The sequence below is a fragment of the Salvelinus alpinus genome, chromosome 3 (assembly GCF_045679555.1).
Source record: "Salvelinus alpinus chromosome 3, SLU_Salpinus.1, whole genome shotgun sequence".
Taxonomy (NCBI): domain Eukaryota; kingdom Metazoa; phylum Chordata; class Actinopteri; order Salmoniformes; family Salmonidae; genus Salvelinus; species Salvelinus alpinus.
The window spans coordinates 7,342,740-7,363,126 of NC_092088.1; the positions used below are offsets into that span (position 1 = coordinate 7,342,740).

The window sequence follows — 20,387 nt, forward strand, 5'->3', positions numbered from 1 at the left end:
TGTGTCTGTGTTCACCACTGTACTGGTCATAAATCCACCATTTACATGATATAATGCATGCATTTAGCAGATGTTTCTTTTTATCCAAAGCGACTTACAGTCATGAGTGCATATATTATTTTTTAAGTACGGTTCGTCCCTTGAATCAAACCCACTATCTTGCCGTTGTTAAGCCTCATACTCTACCTACTGGGCTATTCAGGACCACATCGTCAGATGGGTAACCTGCCAAGCAGGTTTGAGGAGTTGGTGAGGTAACTTTGGTCAACTCTGAGTTCAACTCGGCATAGCCGGTCATAACCGGTCATATGAAAGTGTCTCACCTTTTAGCCGGGTACATTTCTATGGCAACGAATCGTTCAGAACGAACCTGCTCCGGGACAGACTAACTCACGGCTAACTCCACTTACCGTGAATGAAATGACTGAGCCGCGAGTTGAGGGCCAGTGAAATCAAATTTCCTCCATCTTGCAAAGGTTGCGTCATCATCCCCTTCGTTTGAGGAAGACGACTGATAAATACTTAAGAGTCTATTGACGCACCAGTGCATCGATCTAAGTAACATAATAATTTTAAAAAACCTCATCAAAATCCATCAGTTTAAACTAGAGATATCTGACGCTGTCGGCCTTTCCGCACCTGCGGTGGAAGGTGGCCGAGCTACTGCGGTGTTTGTCAGACCATGAGACATCCCGAATATCTGTCTTCTTACGAAAATGTCTGCAGCGTCCGAATGGTTTTGCTCTACGACCCCCACAAGTGTCACGGAACTCGTCTGAAGGTAACCCATATAAACACATGGAAGTATGGAGATATATATAGATATTAAACCTTCGTCTGATGGTAACCCATATAAATACATGGAAGTATGGAGATATATATAAAGATATTAAACCTTCATTTGACGGTAACCCATACAAATGAATGGCAGTATGGAGGTAGTTTTGTGCCAACAAAAATAAGGGATTAAATATGTGTCCAAAAAACATAAATATTCCTGAGCTTTCTTATATCTCCTAGACATAGGACAGACACTTAAAAACCTTATTCCTTATGATACATTTGTTGACTGTCTTTTTTGTCATTTATGAATGTGTTATTCTATGAGCTATAGTAGTAGCCAAATTCAATATTTTCTCAAAACAATTTAAATATTTTTCTTTTGATACCTAAAGGGGTACTAAAATTCTAAATTAAATAGTTAAATGATCGATGGTATAACCACACCAACAGCTTAGACTTTTAGAGGTTAAATGTTTTATCAATCAAATGTAAAAATAAATTTAAAAAGTAATATATATGAAATTACACATTTAGTGATGACAGAATGCATTTTAAACCTCACGCAATGTAACACTTTTGTATGACTAAATACTAAAACTATATCGATAGCAGTGGGAAAGATACTCGTAATAATACGGCAAAGACGGCATTAACAAGAAGTCGCGAATTGAAGACGTCATTTTGATTTCGGCACAAATTAAAATGTGCCACTGACTCGCCCATCCATTGATATTTCCTCATTATCTCAACGACGAGTTCTGCGATCGACTAGACATGTGCGATACGCACGCGCAGTTACGAGCCTGCTAGAGTTAACAGGAAGTGGACGAGCAACATCTACCCTCGTAGGACGAACATCTACCCTCGTAGTACGAAAATCTACCCTCGTAGTACGAAAATCTATCCTCGTAGTACGAACATCTACCCTCGTAGTACGAGCATCTACCCTCGTAGTACGAAAATCTATCCTCGTAGTACGAACATCTACCCTCGTAGTACGAGCATCTAGCCTCGTAGTACGAGCATCTACCCTCGTAGTACGGACAAAAATCTACCCTCGCAGTACGGACGAAGCCTGAGCTGGAATGTGGCGCTAACTGAAGCTGGCTAGCTTTATAAAACCCTGAATAGATCTAGCTTGCTTCGTAGGATACTCCTCTGGTGTGAAACATAAATCCCTGGTTGTGGTGGCCTCTGATTGATCTGCAGGTTAGCGTTTTTAGTCATTTATGTTGTTCTGGAGGCAGCTCTGCAGAGTGGTCACTAGCTGGCACAGCCACAAAGTCATCAGATCTGATTTTAAAACCTAACCCTAAGGTTAACCCTAACCTTAACCACACTGCTAACCCTAATGCCTAACCCTAAGGTTAACCCTAACCTTAACCACACTGTTAACCCTAACCCTAACCCTAAGGTTAACCCTAACCTTAACCACACTGCTAACCCTAATGCCTACCTCGAACCTTATTTAAGACCATTTAAAGCACATTTTAGTTTTCAGAAATTGTTATAATATAGCCAATTTGGACTTTGCAGCTGGCCTGTCTAAGAGCAAATTTTTCAGTTCTGCCTCCAGGACAAGACTCGTGACAATAAGCGTCAACGTGTGATTGAGCGGCTCTACAGATGATCCCTCTGGGAGAGTCAGGGATCCCAAGAAGATTAGACCGTTACTGTACACCGTTCAGTAGCAAAACTGTGCGCTTATTTTCCTTTGCTGCTGTCAGAGACGTGTCCCGTTCCTGACCTCTCCTCAAGTCCATCTCTGCAATGACCTGCCCCAGGGGCACTAAGGTTACTTAACCGTGGCGAAGGGAAGGTATAATGATGATTCGTCTTCAGTGCTTGCTCCCCTTCCTCCATCTTTTCTGGCAAGGCTTGTGCTCTTGTTTTTATGTCAGAATGAGTCAATTGAAGGTTCCACAGATGATCTTACTGGGACGCACACAGTGGGGAATCTTTTATTTATTTACTTTATTTTAACGAGGCAAGTCAGTTAAGAACAAATTCTTATTTACAATGACATCCTACCAGGGAACAAAGGGTAAATTGCCTTGTTCAGGGGTAGAGCGATTGATTTTTACCTTGTCAGCTCGGGGATTCGATCTAGCAAACTTTCGGTTACTGGCCCTACACTCTAACCACTAGGCTACCTGCCGTCCCTACGCTCTAACCACTAGGCTACCTGTCATCCCTACGCTCTAACCACTAGGATACCTGCCGTCCCCACGCTCTAACCACTAGGCTACCTGCCGTCCCTACACTCTAACCACTAGGCTACCTGCCGTCCCTACACTCTAACCACTAGGCTACCTGCCGTCCCCACACTCTGCCATCCCTACGCTCTAACCACTAGGCTACCTGCCGTCCCTACGCTCTAACTATTAGGCTACCTGCCGCCCCTACGCTCTAACCACTAGGCTACCTGCCGCACCTACTCTCTAACCACTAGGCTACCTGCCACCCCTACGCTCTAACCACTAGGCTACCTGCCGTCCCTACGCTCTAACCACTAGGCTACCTGCCGCCCCTACGCTCTAACCACTAGGCTACCTGCCGTCCCTACGCTCTAACCACTAGGCTACCTGCCGCCCCTACGCTCTAACCACTAGGCTACCTGCCGCCCCTACGCTCTAACCACTAGGCTACCTGCCGCCCCTACGCTCTAACCACTAGGCTACCTGCCGTCCCTACGCTCTAACCACTAGGCTACCTGCCGTCCCTACACTTTAACCACTAGGCTACCTGCCGTCCCTACGCTCTAACCACTAGGCTGCCTGCCGTCCCTACGCTCTAACCACTAGGCTGCCTACCGTCCCTACACTCTAACCACTAGGCTACCTGCCGCCCCTACACTCTAACCACTAGGCTACCTGCCGCCCCTACACTCTAACCACTAGACTACCTGCCGCCCCTACACTCTAACCACTAGACTACCTGCCGTCCCTACACTCTAACCACTAGGCTACCTGCCGTCCCTACACTCTAACCACTAGGCTACCTGCCGCCCCTACACTCTAACCACTAGGCTACCTGCCGCCCCTACACTCTAACCACTAGGCTACCTGCCGTCCCTACACTCTAACCACTAGGCTACCTGCCGTCCCTACACTCTAACCACTAGGCTACATTCCGTTCCTACACCCTAACCACTAGGCTACCTGCCGTCCCTACGCTCTAACCACTAGGCTACCTGCCGTCCCTACGCTCTAACCACTAGGCTACCTGCCGTCCCTACGCTCTAACCACTAGGCTACCTGCCGTCCCTACTCTCTAACCACTAGGCTACCTGCCGTCCCACGCTCTAACCACTAGGCTACCTGCCGTCCCTACGCTCTAACCACTAGGCTACCTGCCGTCCCTACGCTCTAACCACTAGGCTACCTGCCGTCCCTACGCTCTAACCACTTTGCTACCTGCCGCCCCTACGCTCTAACCACTAGGCTACCTGCCGCCCCTACGCTCTAACCACTAGGCTACCTGCCGTACCTACGCTCTAACCACTAGGCTACCTGCCGCCCCTACGCTCTAACCACTAGGCTACCTACCGTCCCTATTAGCGTATACCACCATCCTGCTTAATGTATGTTATATCACCTCTGGATTTATATGGTCCACTGTGTGTCAGTTTGTTGAGTGTGGCACTTGCTGCGTCTGGGTTGTGGGTTCGATTCCCACAGCCACCCATAAGTAAAATGGTATGCACACGTGACTGTAAGTGCCTTTGGATAAAAGCATCTGTTAAATGGCATGGTCAGGGGGTCAAGGCATGTATTAATGAAATAGTAGCAGGTTGGCGTTTATTGGGATGACTCATGAACTGGAGGCAGCAGGGTCCTCGTTAGCTGTCACAGCAACAAAGTTATAAAAGCTCATTTTAACCACACTGCTAACATTATGTCTAACCCTAACTTTAAAACGTTTTTATTTTATTTTAAATCTTCAGTAACGTTTACGATAAATTAACAACATTGACTTGGCCGCCGGGCCATCTAGTGAAAATGGCTCTGCTCTGCCTCAGGGACAAGATTCATCTCAAGAAACGTCAACCTGAGAAAAAATAGGGCAGTATTACGCTAAATTGGTTGGTCGTGTACAGCAGAGTCGAGCAGTGATACGTAATACTGCCCTACTTTTTCTCAGGTTAACGTTTATTGAGATGAATCTTGTCCCAGAGGCAGAGCAGAGCCATTTTCACTAGATGGCCCGGTCAAGCTTGTAGACATATTTCTCCAGTCCATTCAGCCCCCTTCTCTGTCATATCTGCGTTAGCTTCACATCTGCAATTTTTGTTACGATATGCGGCCCTGACCTCTTCTCAAGTCCATCTCTGCAGTGACCTGCCCCAGGGGCACTAAGGTTATTGACCGTGGTGATGGGAAGGTTTTACGAGGCTTTTACCCCGCCATTGACTGATGTCTGTAATGACAGCAGGGTGAACTTACAGGGGGTCATACTATCCTCCCCCCACCTATCTTTTCCTCCCCCCACCTATCTTCTCCTCCCTGCTGTCGTCTGATTCGTGTTCTCCTGTGTGTGTGTTCGTGTGTGTGTGTGTAGACAAAGGGGTACACACACGGTGGTGTTTCTGTACCCTTGTCTGGCTAAGAGACAGAGATCTCTCTGGTTGTTATGGACCTCTCTGGTTGTTATGGATCTCTCTGGTTGTTATGGACCTCTCTGGTTGTTATGGACCTCTCTGGTTGTTATGGACCTCTCTGGTTGTTATGGATCTCTCTGGTTGTTATGGACCTCTCTGGTTGTTATGGAACTCTCTGGTTGTTATGGACCTCTCTGGTTGTTATGGATCTCTCTGGTTGTTATGGACCTCTCTGGTTGTCATGGATCAATATTCATGTTTATTTTATCTCCCTCCATGTTCACAGTGGGGGTGACTGATTCTCCCTGTGTCTCCCCCTAATCTTCCATGTTCACAGTGGGGGTGACTGTCTCCCCCAGTTCTCCCATAATCGTCCAGGTTATCCGCTATTCTCTCTCTCTCTGTGTGTGTGTGTGTGGCGTCAACACGCATGTGTGTGTTTGTTTTGTACGTGTGAGCGTTTGTAGTGTGTGTGTTGGAGTGTCAGTGTAGTTAGTATATGTGAGTGTGTGGGTAGAGTCTAGTGAGTGTGCAAGAGAGTCAGGTGAGTGTGCAAGAGAGTCTAGTGAGTGTGTGGGTAGAGTCTAGTGAGTGTGCAAGAGAGTCAGGTGAGTGTGCAAGAAAGTCTAGTGAGTGTGTGGGTAGAGTCCAGTGAGTGTGTGGGTAGAGTCCAGTGAGTGTGTGGGTAGAGTCTAGTGAGTGTGTGGGTAGAGCCCAGTCAGTGTGTGGGTAGAGTCTAGTGAGTGTGTGGGTAGAGTCTAGTGAGTGTGTGGGTAGAGTCCAGTGAGTGTGTGGGTAGAGTCCAGTGAGTGTGTGGGTAGAGTCCAGTGAGTGTGTGGGTAGAGTCTAGTGAGTGTGTGGGTAGAGTCTAGTGAGTGTGTGGGTAGAGTCTAGTGAGTGTGTGGGTAGAGTCTAGTGAGTGTGTGGGTAGAGTCTAGTGAGTGTAAGGGTAGAGCCCAGTCAGTGTGTGGGTAGAGTCTAGTGAGTGTGTGGGTAGAGTCTAGTGAGTGTGTGGGTAGAGTCCAGTGAGTGTGTGGGTAGAGCCCAGTCAGTGTGTGGGTAGAGTCTAGTGAGTGTGTGGGTAGAGTCTAGTGAGTGTGTGGGTAGAGTCCAGTGAGTGTGTGGGTAGAGTCTAGTGAGTGTGTGGGTAGAGTCTAGTGAGTGTGTGGGTAGAGTCTAGTGAGTGTGTGGGTAGAGTCTAGTGAGTGTGTGGGTAGAGTCCAGTGAGTGTGTGGGTAGAGTCTAGTGAGTGTGTGGGTAGAGTCTAGTGAGTGTGTGGGTAGAGTCTAGTGAGTGTGTGGGTAGAGTCCAGTGAGTGTGTGGGTAGAGTCTAGTGAGTGTGTGGGTAGAGCCCAGTCAGTGTGTGGGTAGAGTCTAGTGAGTGTGTGGGTAGAGTCTAGTGAGTGTGTGGGTAGAGTCCAGTGAGTGTGTGGGTAGAGTCCAGTGAGTGTGTGGGTAGAGTCCAGTGAGTGTGTGGGTAGAGTCTAGTGAGTGTGTGGGTAGAGTCTAGTGAGTGTGTGGGTAGAGTCTAGTGAGTGTGTGGGTAGAGTCTAGTGAGTGTGTGGGTAGAGTCTAGTGAGTGTGTGGGTAGAGTCCAGTGAGTGTGTGGGTAGAGTCTAGTGAGTGTGTGGGTAGAGTCTAGTGAGTGTGTGGGTAGAGTCCAGTGAGTGTGTGGGTAGAGTCCAGTGAGTGTGTGGGTAGAGTCTAGTGAGTGTGTGGGTAGAGTCTAGTGAGTGTGTGGGTAGAGTCCAGTGAGTGTGTGGGTAGAGTCCAGTGAGTGTGTGGGTAGAGTCTAGTGAGTGTGTGGGTAGAGTCTAGTGAGTGTGTGGGTAGAGTCCAGTGAGTGTGTGGGTAGAGTCTAGTGAGTGTGTGGGTAGAGTCTAGTGAGTGTGTGGGTAGAGTCTAGTGAGTGTGTGGGTAGAGTCTAGTGAGTGTGTGGGTAGAGTCCAGTGAGTGTGTGGGTAGAGTCTAGTGAGTGTGTGGGTAGAGTCCAGTGAGTGTGTGGGTAGAGTCCAGTGAGTGTGTGGGTAGAGTCTAGTGAGTGTGTGGGTAGAGTCTAGTGAGTGTGTGGGTAGAGTCCAGTGAGTGTGTGGGTAGAGTCTAGTGAGTGTGTGGGTAGAGTCTAGTGAGTGTGTGGGTAGAGTCCAGTGAGTGTGTGGGTAGAGGTCTAGTGAGTGTGTGGGTAGAGTCCAGTCAGTGTGTGGGTAGAGTCTAGTGAGTGTGTGGGTAGAGTCCAGTGAGTGTGTGGGTAGAGTCTATGTGAGTGTGTGGGTAGAGTCTAGTGAGTGTGTGGGTAGAGTCTAGTGAGTGTGTGGGTAGAGTCTAGTGAGTGTGTGGGTAGAGTCTAGTGAGTGTGTGGGTAGAGTCCAGTGAGTGTGTGGGTAGAGTCCAGTGAGTGTGTGGGTAGAGTCTAGTGAGTGTGTGGGTAGAGTCCAGTGAGTGTGTGGGTAGAGTCCAGTCAGTGTGTGGGTAGAGTCCAGTGAGTGTGTGGGTAGAGTCTAGTGAGTGTGTGGGTAGAGTCCAGTGAGTGTGTGGGTAGAGTCCAGTGAGTGTGTGGGTAGAGTCCAGTCAGTGTGTGGGTAGAGTCTAGTGAGTGTGTGGGTAGAGTCCAGTGAGTGTGTGGGTAGAGTCCAGTGAGTGTGTGGGTAGAGTCTAGTGAGTGTAGAGTCTAGTGAGGGTAGAGTCTAGTGAGAGTGAGGGTAGAGTCTAGTGAGTGTGTGGGTAGAGTCCAGTCAGTGTGTTGGTAGAGTCTAGTGAGTGTGTGGGTAGAGTCCAGTGAGTGTGTGGGTAGAGTCCAGTCAGTGTGTGGGTAGAGTCTAGTGAGTGTGTGGGTAGAGTCTAGTGAGTGTGTGGGTAGAGTCCAGTGAGTGTGTGGGTAGAGTCCAGTCAGTGTATGGGTAGAGTCCAGTGAGTGTATGGGTAGAGTCTAGTGAGTGTGTGGGTAGAGTCCAGTGAGTGTGTGGGTAGAGTCCAGTCAGTGTGTGGGTAGAGTCTAGTGAGTGTGTGGGTAGAGTCCAGTGAGTGTGTGGGTAGAGTCTAGTGAGTGTGTGGGTAGAGTCTAGTGAGTGTGTGGGTAGAGTCTAGTGAGTGTGTGGGTAGAGTCTAGTGAGTGTGTGGGTAGAGTCTAGTGAGTGTGTGGGTAGAGTCTAGTGAGTGTGTGGGTAGAGTCCAGTGAGTGTGTGGGTAGAGTCCAGTGAGTGTGTGGGTAGAGTCTAGTGAGTGTGTGGGTAGAGTCCAGTGAGTGTGTGGGTAGAGTCTAGTGAGTGTGTGGGTAGAGTCTAGTGAGTGTGTGGGTAGAGTCCAGTGAGTGTGTGGGTAGAGTCCAGTGAGTGTGTGGGTAGAGTCCAGTCAGTGTGTGGGTAGAGTCTAGTGAGTGTGTGGGTAGAGTCCAGTGAGTGTGTGGGTAGAGTCCAGTGAGTGTGTGGGTAGAGTCTAGTGAGTGTAGAGTCTAGTGAGGGTAGAGTCTAGTGAGAGTGAGGGTAGAGTCTAGTGAGTGTGTGGGTAGAGTCCAGTCAGTGTGTTGGTAGAGTCTAGTGAGTGTGTGGGTAGAGTCCAGTGAGTGTGTGGGTAGAGTCTAGTGAGTGTATGGGTAGAGTCCAGTGAGTGTGTGGGTAGAGTCTAGTGAGTGTATGGGTAGTCCAGTCAGTGTGTGGGTAGAGTCTAGTGAGTGTGTGGGTAGAGTCCAGTCAGTGTGTGGGTAGAGTCTAGTGAGGGTGTGGGTAGAGTCTAGTGAGTGTGTGGGTAGAGTCTAGTGAGGGTAGAGTCTAGTGAATGTGTGGGTAGAGTCTAGTGAGTGTGTGGGTAGAGTCTAGTGAGGGTGTGGGTAGAGTCTAGTGAGTGTGTGGGTAGAGTCCAGTGAGTGTGTGGGTAGAGTCTAGTGAGGGTGTGGGTAGAGTCTAGTGAGTGTGTGGGTAGAGTCCAGTCAGTGTGTGGGTAGAGTCTAGTGAGTGTGTGGGTAGAGTCCAGTGAGTGTGTGGGTAGAGTCTAGTGAGTGTGTGGGTAGAGTCTAGTGAGTGTGTGGGTAGAGTCTAGTGAGGGTAGAGTCTAGTGAGGGTAGAGTCTAGTGAGAGTGAGGGTAGAGTCTAGTGAGTGTGAGGGTAGAGTCTAGTGAGTGTGAGGGTAGAGTCTAGTGAGGGTGTGGGTAGAGTCTAGTGAGGGTGTGGGTAGAGTCTAGTGAGTGTGTGGGTAGAGTCTAGTGAGTGTGTGGGTAGAGTCTAGTGAGTGTGTGGGTAGAGTCTAGTGAGTGTGTGGGTAGAGTCTAGTGAGTGTGTGGGTAGAGTCTAGTGAGTGTGTGGGTAGAGTCTAGTGAGTGTGTGGGTAGAGTCTAGTGAGTGTGTGGGTAGAGTATAGTGAGTGTGTGGGTAGAGTCTAGTGAGTGTGTGGGTAGAGTCTAGTGAGTGTGAGGGTAGAGTCTAGTGAGTGTGAGGGTAGAGTCTAGTGAGTGTGTGGGTAGAGTCTAGTGAGGGTGTGGGTAGAGTCTAGTGAGTGTGTGGGTAGTCTAGTGAGTGTGTGGGTAGAGTCTAGTGAGTGTGTGGGTAGAGTCTAGTGAGTGTGTGGGTAGAGTCTAGTGAGTGTGAGGGTAGATTCTAGTGAGTGTGTGGTAGAGTCTAGTGAGTCTAGTGAGTGTGTGGTAGAGTCTAGTGAGTGTGTGGTAGAGTCTAGTGAGTCTAGTGAGTGTGTGGTAGAGTCTAGTGAGTGTTTGGGTAGAGTCTAGTGAGTGTGTGGTAGAGTCTAGTGAGTGTGAGGGTAGAGTCTAGTGAGTGTGAGGGTAGAGCCTAGTGAGTGTGTGGGTAGAGTCTAGTGAGGGTGTGGGTAGAGTCTAGTGAGTGTGTGGGTAGAGTCCAGTCAGTGTGTGGGTAGAGTCTAGTGAGTGTGTGGGTAGAGTCCAGTGAGTGTGTGGGTAGAGTCCAGTGAGTGTGTGGGTAGAGTCTAGTGAGTGTGTGGGTAGAGTCCAGTCAGTGTGTGGGTAGAGTCTAGTGAGTGTGTGGGTAGAGTCCAGTGAGTGTGTGGGTAGAGTCTAGTGAGTGTGTGGGTAGAGTCTAGTGAGTGTGTGGGTAGAGTCCAGTGAGTGTGTGGGTAGAGTCTAGTGAGTGTGTGGGTAGTCTAGTGAGTGTGTGGGTAGAGTCTAGTGAGTGTGAGGGTAGAGTCTAGTGAGTGTGTGGGTAGAGTCTAGTGAGTGTGAGGGTAGTCTAGTGAGTGTGAGGGTAGAGTCTAGTGAGTGTGTGGGTAGTCTAGTGAGTGTGTGGGTAGAGTCTAGTGAGTGTATGGGTAGAGTCCAGTGAGTGTGAGGGTAGAGTCTAGTGAGTGTGTGGGTAGAGTCTAGTGAGTGTGTGGGTAGAGTCTAGTGAGTGTGTGGGTAGAGTCTAGTGAGTGTGTGGGTAGAGTCTAGTGAGTGTGTTGGTAGAGTCCAGTGAGTGTGAGGGTAGAGTCTAGTGAGTGTGTGGGTAGAGTCTAGTGAGTGTGAGGGTAGTCTAGTGAGTGTGAGGGTAGAGTCTAGTGAGTGTGTGGGTAGTCTAGTGAGTGTGTGGGTAGAGTCTAGTGAGTGTATGGGTAGAGTCCAGTGAGTGTGAGGGTAGAGTCTAGTGAGTGTGTGGGTAGAGTCTAGTGAGTGTGAGGGTAGTCTAGTGAGTGTGAGGGTAGAGTCTAGTGAGTGTGTGGGTAGAGTCTATTGAGTGTGAGGGTAGTCTAGTGAGTGTGTGGGTAGAGTCTAGTGAGTGTGTGGGTAGAGTCTAGTGAGTGTGTGGGTAGAGTCTAGTGAGTGTGTGGGTAGTCTAGTGAGTGTGTGGGTAGAGTCCAGTGAGTGTGTGGGTAGAGCCCAGTCAGTGTGTGGGTAGAGTCCAGTGAGTGTGTGGGTAGAGCCCAGTCAGTGTGAGGGTAGAGTCTAGTGAGTGTGTGGGTAGAGTCCAGTGAGTGTGTGGTAGAGTCTAGTGAGTGTGAGGGTAGAGTCTAGTGAGTGTGTGGGTAGTCTAGTGAGTGTGTGGGTAGAGTCTAGTGAGTGTGTGGGTAGAGTCCAGTGAGGGTAGAGTCTAGTGAGGGTAGAGTCCAGTGAGTGTGTGGGTAGAGTCTAGTGAGTGTGTGGGTAGAGTCTAGTGAGTGTGTGGGTAGAGTCTAGTGAGTGTGTGGGTAGAGTCTAGTGAGTGTGTGGGTAGAGTCTAGTGAGTGTGTTGGTGGAGTCTAGTGAGTGTGTGGGTAGAGTCTAGTGAGTGTGTGGGTAGAGTCTAGTGAGTGTGTGGGTAGAGTCTAGTGAGTGTGTGGGTAGAGTCTAGTGAGTGTGTGGGTAGAGTCTAGTGAGGGTGTGGGTAGAGTCTAGTGAGTGTGTGGTAGAGTCTAGTGAGTGTGTGGGTAGAGTCTAGTGAGGGTGTGGGTAGAGTCTAGTGAGTGTGAGGGTAGAGTCTAGTGAGGGTAGAGTCTAGTGAGTGTGTGGGTAGAGTCTAGTGAGTGTGTGGGTAGAGTCTAGTGAGTGTGTTGGTAGAGTCCAGTGAGTGTGTGGGTAGAGTCTAGTGAGTGTGTGGGTAGAGTCTAGTGAGTGTGAGGGTAGAGTCTAGTGAGGGTAGAGTCTAGTGAGTGTGAGGGTAGAGTCTAGTGAGGGTGTGGGTAGAGTCTAGTGAGGGTAGAGTCTAGTGAGTGTGAGGGTAGAGTCTAGTGAGGGTGAGGGTAGAGTGAAATCAAAACACAACAACAACAATACATAATAAAGGGGGGATCAATGTAAATAGTTCGGTTCACCCCCGGCGTCGGTCCTTACAGAATGCAGAAGCCATCATACGAAGCATAGGGGAGTGTTGACGTTCCGGTTAGTGGTGACGTCGGGTCCGGGGCCCAACACCGGTGGAACCGGGGGTGCCTAAGCCAGCTCGTCGGGCTGTCACGCCCTAGCTGGCTCTAGAGGTTTCTTTCCCCGGTTTGCTCGGAAGGCGCCCATCCCATGTCAGGCCTCAGCTTGATCGTCCGGTTTTTACGCCCAGGCTGCTATGCCTCCGCCGGATCATCGGGCTCCCACTCCTCTGTCGGTTCGTCTGGGTCCAGCGCCCGTGCCTGGGCCGGCCCGTCAGGTTCGCCCAGGTAGGACGCCGGGCGGCGCCCCTAGAGCGTGGGTTACTGTCACGCCTGCTCCCGCTCTTCCCCCATGGCGCTAGCAGCATTACGCACACCTGCCTTCCCCCCCGTCACGTGCGTCAGCGATTATCGGACTCACCTGGACTCAATCACCCCTGTCATTACCTTCCCTATATCTGTCTGGTTCCCCGCCCTGTTCCCCTGCTTCTGCATTGATTGTCGTCTGTCTTTGTTTACCCGTTTCTTGTTCTGTTACTGATTAAATGTTTGACTCCCCGTATCTGCTTCTCATCCCCGGCGTCGGTCCTTACACTGTGACTCGGGTGGCTGGAGCCTTTGACAATTTTTAGGGCCTTCCTCTGACACCGCCTGGTATATTGGTCCTAGATGGCAGGGAGTTTGGCCCCAGTGATGTACTGGGCCGTAAGCATTACTCTCTGTAGCGCCTTGTGGTCGGATGCCGAGTAGTTGCCATACCAGGTGGTGATGCAACCGGTCAGGATGCTCTCGATGGTGCAGATGTAGAACTTTTTGAGGATCTGGAGGGCCCTTGCCAAATCTTTTCTTCCTCGTGAGGGGGAAGATGCGTAGTTGTGCCGTCTTCACGACTGTGTTGGTGTGTTCGGACCATGTGATAAGATCTTTAGGGATGTGGACACCAAGGAACTTGAAGCCTCCATGTTGAGGGTCAGCATGACGGATGTGATGTTACCTACCCTCACCACCTGGGGGTGGCACGTCAGGAAGTCCAGGATCCAGTTGCAGAGGGAGGTGTTAAGTCCCAGGGTCCTTAGCGTAGTGATGAGCTTGGAGGGCACTATGGTGTTGAACGCTGAGCTGTAGTCAATGAATAGTATTCTCACGTAGGTGTTCCTTTTGTCCAGGTGGGAAAGGGCAGTGTTGAGTGCAATAGAGATTGAGCCATCTGTAGATCTGTTGGGGCTGTATGAGAATTGGAGTGGATCTAGTGTGTCTCGGATAATGGTGTTGATGTGAGCCATGACCAGCCTTTCAAATACATTTCATGGCTACAGATTTGAGTAGCAAGGGGTGGTAGTAATTTAGACAGGTTACCTTGGCGTTCTTGGGCACAGGGACTATGGTGGTCTGCTTAAAACATGTAGGTTTTACAGACTTAGTCAGGGAGAGGTTGAAAACATCAATGCTAGCTGGTCAGTGCATGCTTTGAATACGCGTCCTGGTAATCCGTCTGGCCCTGCGGCCTTGTGACTATTAACCTGTTTAAAGGTCTTACTCACATCAGCTATGGACAGCATGATCATACAGTCGTCCGGACCAGCTGGTGCTCTCACGTATGGTTCAGTGTTGCTTGCCTTGAAGAGATCCTAGAAGCTTATCTGGTAGGCTCTCGGCTGGGTTTCCCTTTGCAATCCATGATCGTTTGAATCCCCTGTCACGTCTGACGAGCGTCATAGCAGGTGGAGTAAGATTCGATCTTAGTCCTGTTATGACGCTTTGCTTGTTTGATGGTTCGTCAGAGGGCATAGCGGGATTTGTCATAAGAGTCCAGATTAGTGTGGGTGTGTGTGTGTTTGTGTGTGTGTGTATGTGTGTGTGTGTGTTTGTATAGCCGAGCAGGCCAGAATCACTGTGTGTGTGTGTGTGTGTGTGTGTGTGTACATGTGTGTGTGTACATGTGTGTGTGTACGTGTGTGTGTGTTTGTAGAGCCGAGTAGACCAGAATCACTGTGTGTGTATTTGAATGGGTTCTCTGCACCGCTTGGACAACGGCAAAGCTTCAAGCCATCGATTCTCATTAAAAATCGGTGCAGAAAAAGGGAGGGAGGGAGAGAAGGGAGGGTGAGTAGGAGAGAGAGAGAGAACAGAGGGAGAGAGAGAGAGAGAGAGAGAGAGAGAGAGAGAGAGAGAGAGAACAGAGGGAGAGAGGGAGAGAGAAGGAACATGCTTCATCACAGAAGCTTACGTTGACAGGCTGTTTCCTCCATCCTCTAAAATAGCCTACGAGGAGAGAGACGTGTGTGTGTGTGTGTGTGTGTGTCTGTGTGTGTGTGTGTGTGTGTGTGTGTGTGTGTGTGTGTGTGTGTGTGTGTGTGTGTGTGTGTGTGTGTGTGTGTGTGTGTGTGTGTGTGTGTGTGTGTGTGTGTGTGTGTGTGTGTGTGTGTGTGCGCATGCGTGTCTCTCACACAGCCGCACACAGAGCTGCCAGCATCTTCAGTTCCAGCGTGTTCACATCCGGGTGGTTAGGGAAAGAAAAAGAGGAGGGAGGGAGATAGAGAGAGAGAGAGAGAGAGAGAGGACCAGGAAGGGAAGGAGAGAAAGAGAGACTGCCAGAATATCTGCAGGTTAGACTCAGCAGCTAGAAGGATAATTTTCAACTGGAGAAGAAGGGAAGAAGGATAATTTACAACTGGAGAAGAGAAGAAGGATAATTTACAACTGGAAAAGAGAGGAAGGATAATTTACAACTGGAGAAGAGAAGAAGGATCATTTACAACTGGAGAAGAGAGGACGGGAGGAAGGATAAAGAAACAACAAAAGAACAGAAGAGAGGGAAGGATACACAATATAAGAGGGATAGAGACACAGATATATAGAAGAAGAACACCTGAGAGAAGGAGGAGAAGAGTAGAGCAGAGCCTCGGTGTATAGAGAAACCAAAGGAGAGGCAGAGAGGAGAGGCGGAGAAGGAGAGGCAGAGAGGAGAGGCAGAGAGGAGAGGCAGAGAGGAGAGGCAGAGAGGAGAGACAGAGAGAAGAGGCAGAGAGGAGAGAGAGAAGAGGCAGAGAGGAGAGGCAGAGAGGAGAGGCAGAGAGGAGAGGTAGAGAGGAGAGGCAGAGAGGAGAGGTAGAGAGGAGAGGCAGAGAGAAGAGGCAGAGAGGAGAGGCAGAGAGAAGAGGCAGAGAGGAGAGGCAGAGAGGAGAGGTAGAGGGGAGAGGTAGAGAGGTAGAGGCAGAGGAGAGACAGGCATGGTCTGGGGGGCTCTGTCTCCTCTGCAGTGGGCTCGGTGGGGCTGGGACACCCTATACAGAGACACCAGCCCTGGGGATGGGGACAGCCCTACTAACTCTGCTCTGGGGATGCTCCAGAGACTGTCCTGGGGGTCTCAACAACATGCCATGATCCTGGCCAGACAGAGGTGAGAGACCGAGAGAGAGAGACTGGTGAGAGAGAGACTGGTGAGAGAGAGAGAGAGAGAGAGAGATGAATGTGGAATGAAAAAGGATCTGTGAATCATTTTAGGTGCCTGGACTCGTTTTAGTTTTACATGTTGCAGTATACTATTTGTGTAGTCTTTTAGCACCAGCCTACTGGGTGAGAGAGAGAGACAGGAGCGTCTGGAGAGGCTGTGTGTGTGTGGCAGAATACTGAGACATCCATCTATATACAGTAACTGATGTATGTATGTGGAAGCTGATGCAGTGTTTGTGGCAGAATATTTAGATGTATATGTGTGTGTTTTTGTATACTGCTATCAAGATTAATATGTACATACGGCATGGGGTTTACAGGATCAGCCAAGTAGTACAGCACCCACGCAGCATATATGGGTTAGGTGTCTTGCTCAAGGGAACATCAACAGATTTTTCACCTTGTCGGCTCTGGTATTTGAACCTGCCACCTTCCAGTTACTGGCCCAATGATCTAACCACTAGACTACCTGCTGGTTACTGGCCCAATGATCTAACCGCTAGACTACCTGCTGGTTACTGGCCCAATGATCTAACCACTAGACTACCTGCTGGTTACTGGCCCAATGATCTAACCACTAGACTACCTGCTGGTTACTGGCCCAATGATCTAACCACTAGACTACCTGCTGGTTACTGGCCCAATGATCTAACCACTAGACTACCTGCTGGTTACTGGCCCAATGATCTAACCGCTAGACAACCTGCTGGTTACTGGCCAAATGATCTAACCACTAGACTACCTGCTGGTTACTGGCCCAATGATCTAACCACTAGACTACCTGCTGGTTACTGGCCCAATGATCTAACCACTAGACTACCTGCTGGTTACTGGCCCAATGATCTAACCACTAGACTACCTGCTGGTTACTGGCCCAATGATCTAACCACTAGACTACCTGCTGGTTACTGGCCCAATGATCTAACCACTAGACTACCTGCTGGTTACTGGCCCAACACTCTAACCACTATACTACCTACTGGTTACTGGCCCAACACTCTAACCACTAGACTCCTACTGGTTACTGGCCCAATGATCTAACCACTAGACTACCTGCTGGTTACTGGCCCAATGATCTAACCGCTAGACAACCTGCTGGTTACTGGCCCAATGATCTAACCACTAGACTACCTGCTGGTTACTGGCCCAACACTCTAACCACTGGACTACCTACTGGTTACTGGCCCAATGATCTAACCACTAGACTACCTACTGGTTAATGGCCCAATGATCTAACCACTAGACTACCTGCTGGTTACTGGCCCAATGATCTAACCACTAGACTACCTGCTGGTTACTGGCCCAATGATCTAACCACTAGACTACCTGCTGGTTACTGGCCCAACACTCTAACCACTAGACTACCTACTGGTTACTGGCCCAACACTTTAACCACTGGACTACCTACTGGTTACTGGCCCAACACTAACCACTAGACTACCTACTGGTTACTGGCCCAATGATCTAACCACTGGACTACCTGCTGGTTACTGGCCCAATGCTCTAACCACTAGTCTACCTGCTGGTTACTGGCCCAATGATCTAACCACTAGACTACCTACTGGTTACTGGCCCAATGATCTAACCACTAGACTACTTGCTGGTTACTGGCCCAACACTCTAACCACTGGACTACCTACTGGTTACTGGCCCAACACTAACCACTAGACTACCTACTGGTTACTGGCCCAATGATCTAACCACTGGACTACCTGCTGGTTACTGGCCCAACGCTCTAACCACTAGTCTACCTGCGGGTTACTGGTCCAATGATCTAACCACTAGACTACCTACTGGTTACTGGCCCAAAGATCTAACCACTAGACTACCTACTGGTTACTGGCCCAATGATCTAACCACTAGACTACCTGCTGGTTACTGGCCCAACACTCTAACCACTAGACTACCTACTGGTTACTGGCCCAATGATCTAACCACTAGACTACCTACTGGTTACTGGTCCAACACTCTAACCACTAGACTACCTACTGGTTACTGGCCCAATGATCTAACCACTAGACTACCTGCTGGTTACTGGCCCAATGATCTAACCACTAGACTACCTACTGGTTACTGGCCCAATGATCTAACCACTAGACTACCTACTGGTTACTGGTCCAACACTCTAACCACTAGACTACCTACTGGTTACTGGCCCAATGATCTAACCACTAGACTACCTACTGGTTACTGGTCCAACACTCTAACCACTAGACTACCTACTGGTTACTGGCCCAATGATCTAACCACTAGACTACCTACTGGTTACTGGCCCAATGATCTAACCACTAGACTACCTGCTGGTTAATGGCCCAACACTCTAACCACTAGACTACCTACTGGTTACTGGCCCAATGATCTAACCACTAGACTACCTACTGGTTACTGGTCCAACACTCTAACCACTAGACTACCTACTGGTTACTGGCCCAATGATCTAACCACTAGACTACCTACTGGTTACTGGCCCAATGATCTAACCACTAGACTACCTACTGGTTACTGGCCCAATGATCTAACCACTAGACTACCTACTGGTTACTGGCCCAATGATCTAACCACTAGACTACCTGCTGGTTACTGGCCCAACACTCTAACCACTAGACTACCTACTGGTTACTGGCCCAATGATCTAACCACTAGACTACCTGCTGGTTACTGGCCCAATGATCTAACCACTAGACTACCTACTGGTTACTGGTCCAACACTCTAACCACTAGACTACCTACTGGTTACTGGTCCAACACTCTAACCACTAGACTACCTACTGGTTACTGGTCCAACACTCTAACCACTAGACTACCTACTGGTTACTGGCCCAATGATCTAACCACTAGACTACCTGCTGGTTACTGGCCCAATGATCTAACCACTAGACTACCTGCTGGTTACTGGTCCAACACTCTAACCACTAGACTACCTACTGGTTACTGGCCCAACACTCTAACCACTAGACTACCTACTGGTTACTGGCCCAATGATCTAACCACTAGACTACCTACTGGTTACTGGCCCAATGATCTAACCACTAGACTACCTACTGGTTACTGGTCCAACACTCTAACCACTAGACTACCTACTGGTTACTGGTCCAACACTCTAACCACTAGACTACCTACTGGTTACTGGCCCAACACTCTAACCACTAGACTACCTACTGGTTACTGGCCCAATGATCTAACCACTAGACTACCTACTGGTTACTGGCCCAATGATCTAACCACTAGACTACCTGCTGGTTACTGGCCCAATGATCTAACCACTAGACTACCTGCTGGTTACTGGCCCAACACTCTAACCACTATACTACCTACTGGTTACTGGCCCAACACTCTAACCACTAGACTCCTACTGGTTACAGTACAACGTCTGTCTGTCTGTCTGTCTGTCTGTCTGTCTGTCTGTCTGTCTGTCTGTCTGTCTGTCTGTCTGTCTGTCTGTCTGTCTGTCTGTCTGTCTGTCTGTCTGTCTGTCCGTCCGTCCGTCCGTCCGTCCGTCCGTCCGCCCCGTCCGTCCGTCCGTCCGTCCGCCCGCCCGTCCGTCCGTCCGTCCGTCCGCCCGCCCGCCCGCCCGCCCGTAGCTATCATCTTGATATATTGGTTTGTGTGTAAAAGGGAGACGGAGCGTCTCAGGCGAGTCATTTTCTGTCTCCTGGCTGCAGATTCAGCGCTTTCGTTTTCAGACCTAATAATCCAGCAGGGCCAATCAGACACGAAGGAACACACACATGCTGACTGGGGTCTTTGTTGGACTAAATATGGGAGCAGGGACGATATTGGAGCCATAAAGTAGAACCGTCACAGAGTTGACACAGTAGCTCATTAGTTTCAGACTGGTGATATTTTCTCTTAATGGGAAACAGAATATCTGCACAGACGGTTGTACGGTATGTTAGGAAAATGACTTGATGATCAACATATTACTTTGTTTTGTTTTCCGTTAGACCAATATCTGTCTGCCAATCCACGGGCTCAATAACAGCTGAGCCACGTTCCAATATCCACTGTTGTCATACATTTCTTTACGCGAATGTGGATTGAGAAGAGAGCGATTGTCATTGCTCACAAACCGCACCGTCCGTTATTTCCAGAGAATGTACAGCGTTGAAGTTTATCGCTTAATAATCAACATCCTTCATACTTCATACTTTCCTTCCTCCTTCACACCTTTGTCCATATGAGGTCCACAGTGATACTGAGGTTTATAATGAGGCTCTGTCTCTCTCTGTCTCTCTCTCTCTCTCTCTCTCTGTCCTACAGGAGCTCAGACTCTGACGGAGCGTTCGAGACACCGGAGTCGACCACCCCTGTCAAGTCCCCCACTGGAGAGACAGACCATCATACCCAGCTGCTGACCTCAGAAGACACCGGTGAGGGAGAGAGAGAGACATACACACATACGCACAGAAAGAGAGAGAGTGAAAGAGAGAGCGAGAGCGAGAGAGAGAAAGAGAGAGAGAGAGACATACACACATACACACAGAAAGAGAGAGAGGAAGGGGACGAGAGAGAGTGAAAGAGAAAGAGAGAGAGTGAGTGAGTGAGAGAGAGAGCGAGACAAAGAGCGAGAGACACAGAGAGAGAGACAGAGAGAGAGAGAGAGAGAGAGAGAGAGAGAGAGAGAGAGAGAGAGAGAGAGAGACAGAGACGGAGAGGGAGAGGGAGAGGGAGAGAGACGGAGACGGAGAGAGACGGAGACGGAGACGGAGACGGAGACGGAGAGGGAGAGGGAGAGGGAGAGGGAGAGGGAGAGAGAGAAAAGCTTAGAACCCCCTCT

General features: G+C 49.4%; 1 protein-coding gene across 6 annotated transcripts in view; it reads left to right on the forward strand.

The window, feature by feature from the left end:
• The window catches only part of tacc2 (transforming, acidic coiled-coil containing protein 2), a 280,409-nt gene that overhangs the window by 219,044 nt on the left and 40,978 nt on the right, over window positions 1-20,387 (forward strand). For all 6 annotated transcript variants that reach the window (XM_071391355.1, XM_071391352.1, XM_071391351.1 and 3 more), the window contains one exon: window positions 19,871-19,980. In XM_071391355.1, the coding sequence (XP_071247456.1) occupies window positions 19,871-19,980 (110 nt within the window). The remainder of the gene's footprint in view (window positions 1-19,870; window positions 19,981-20,387) is intronic.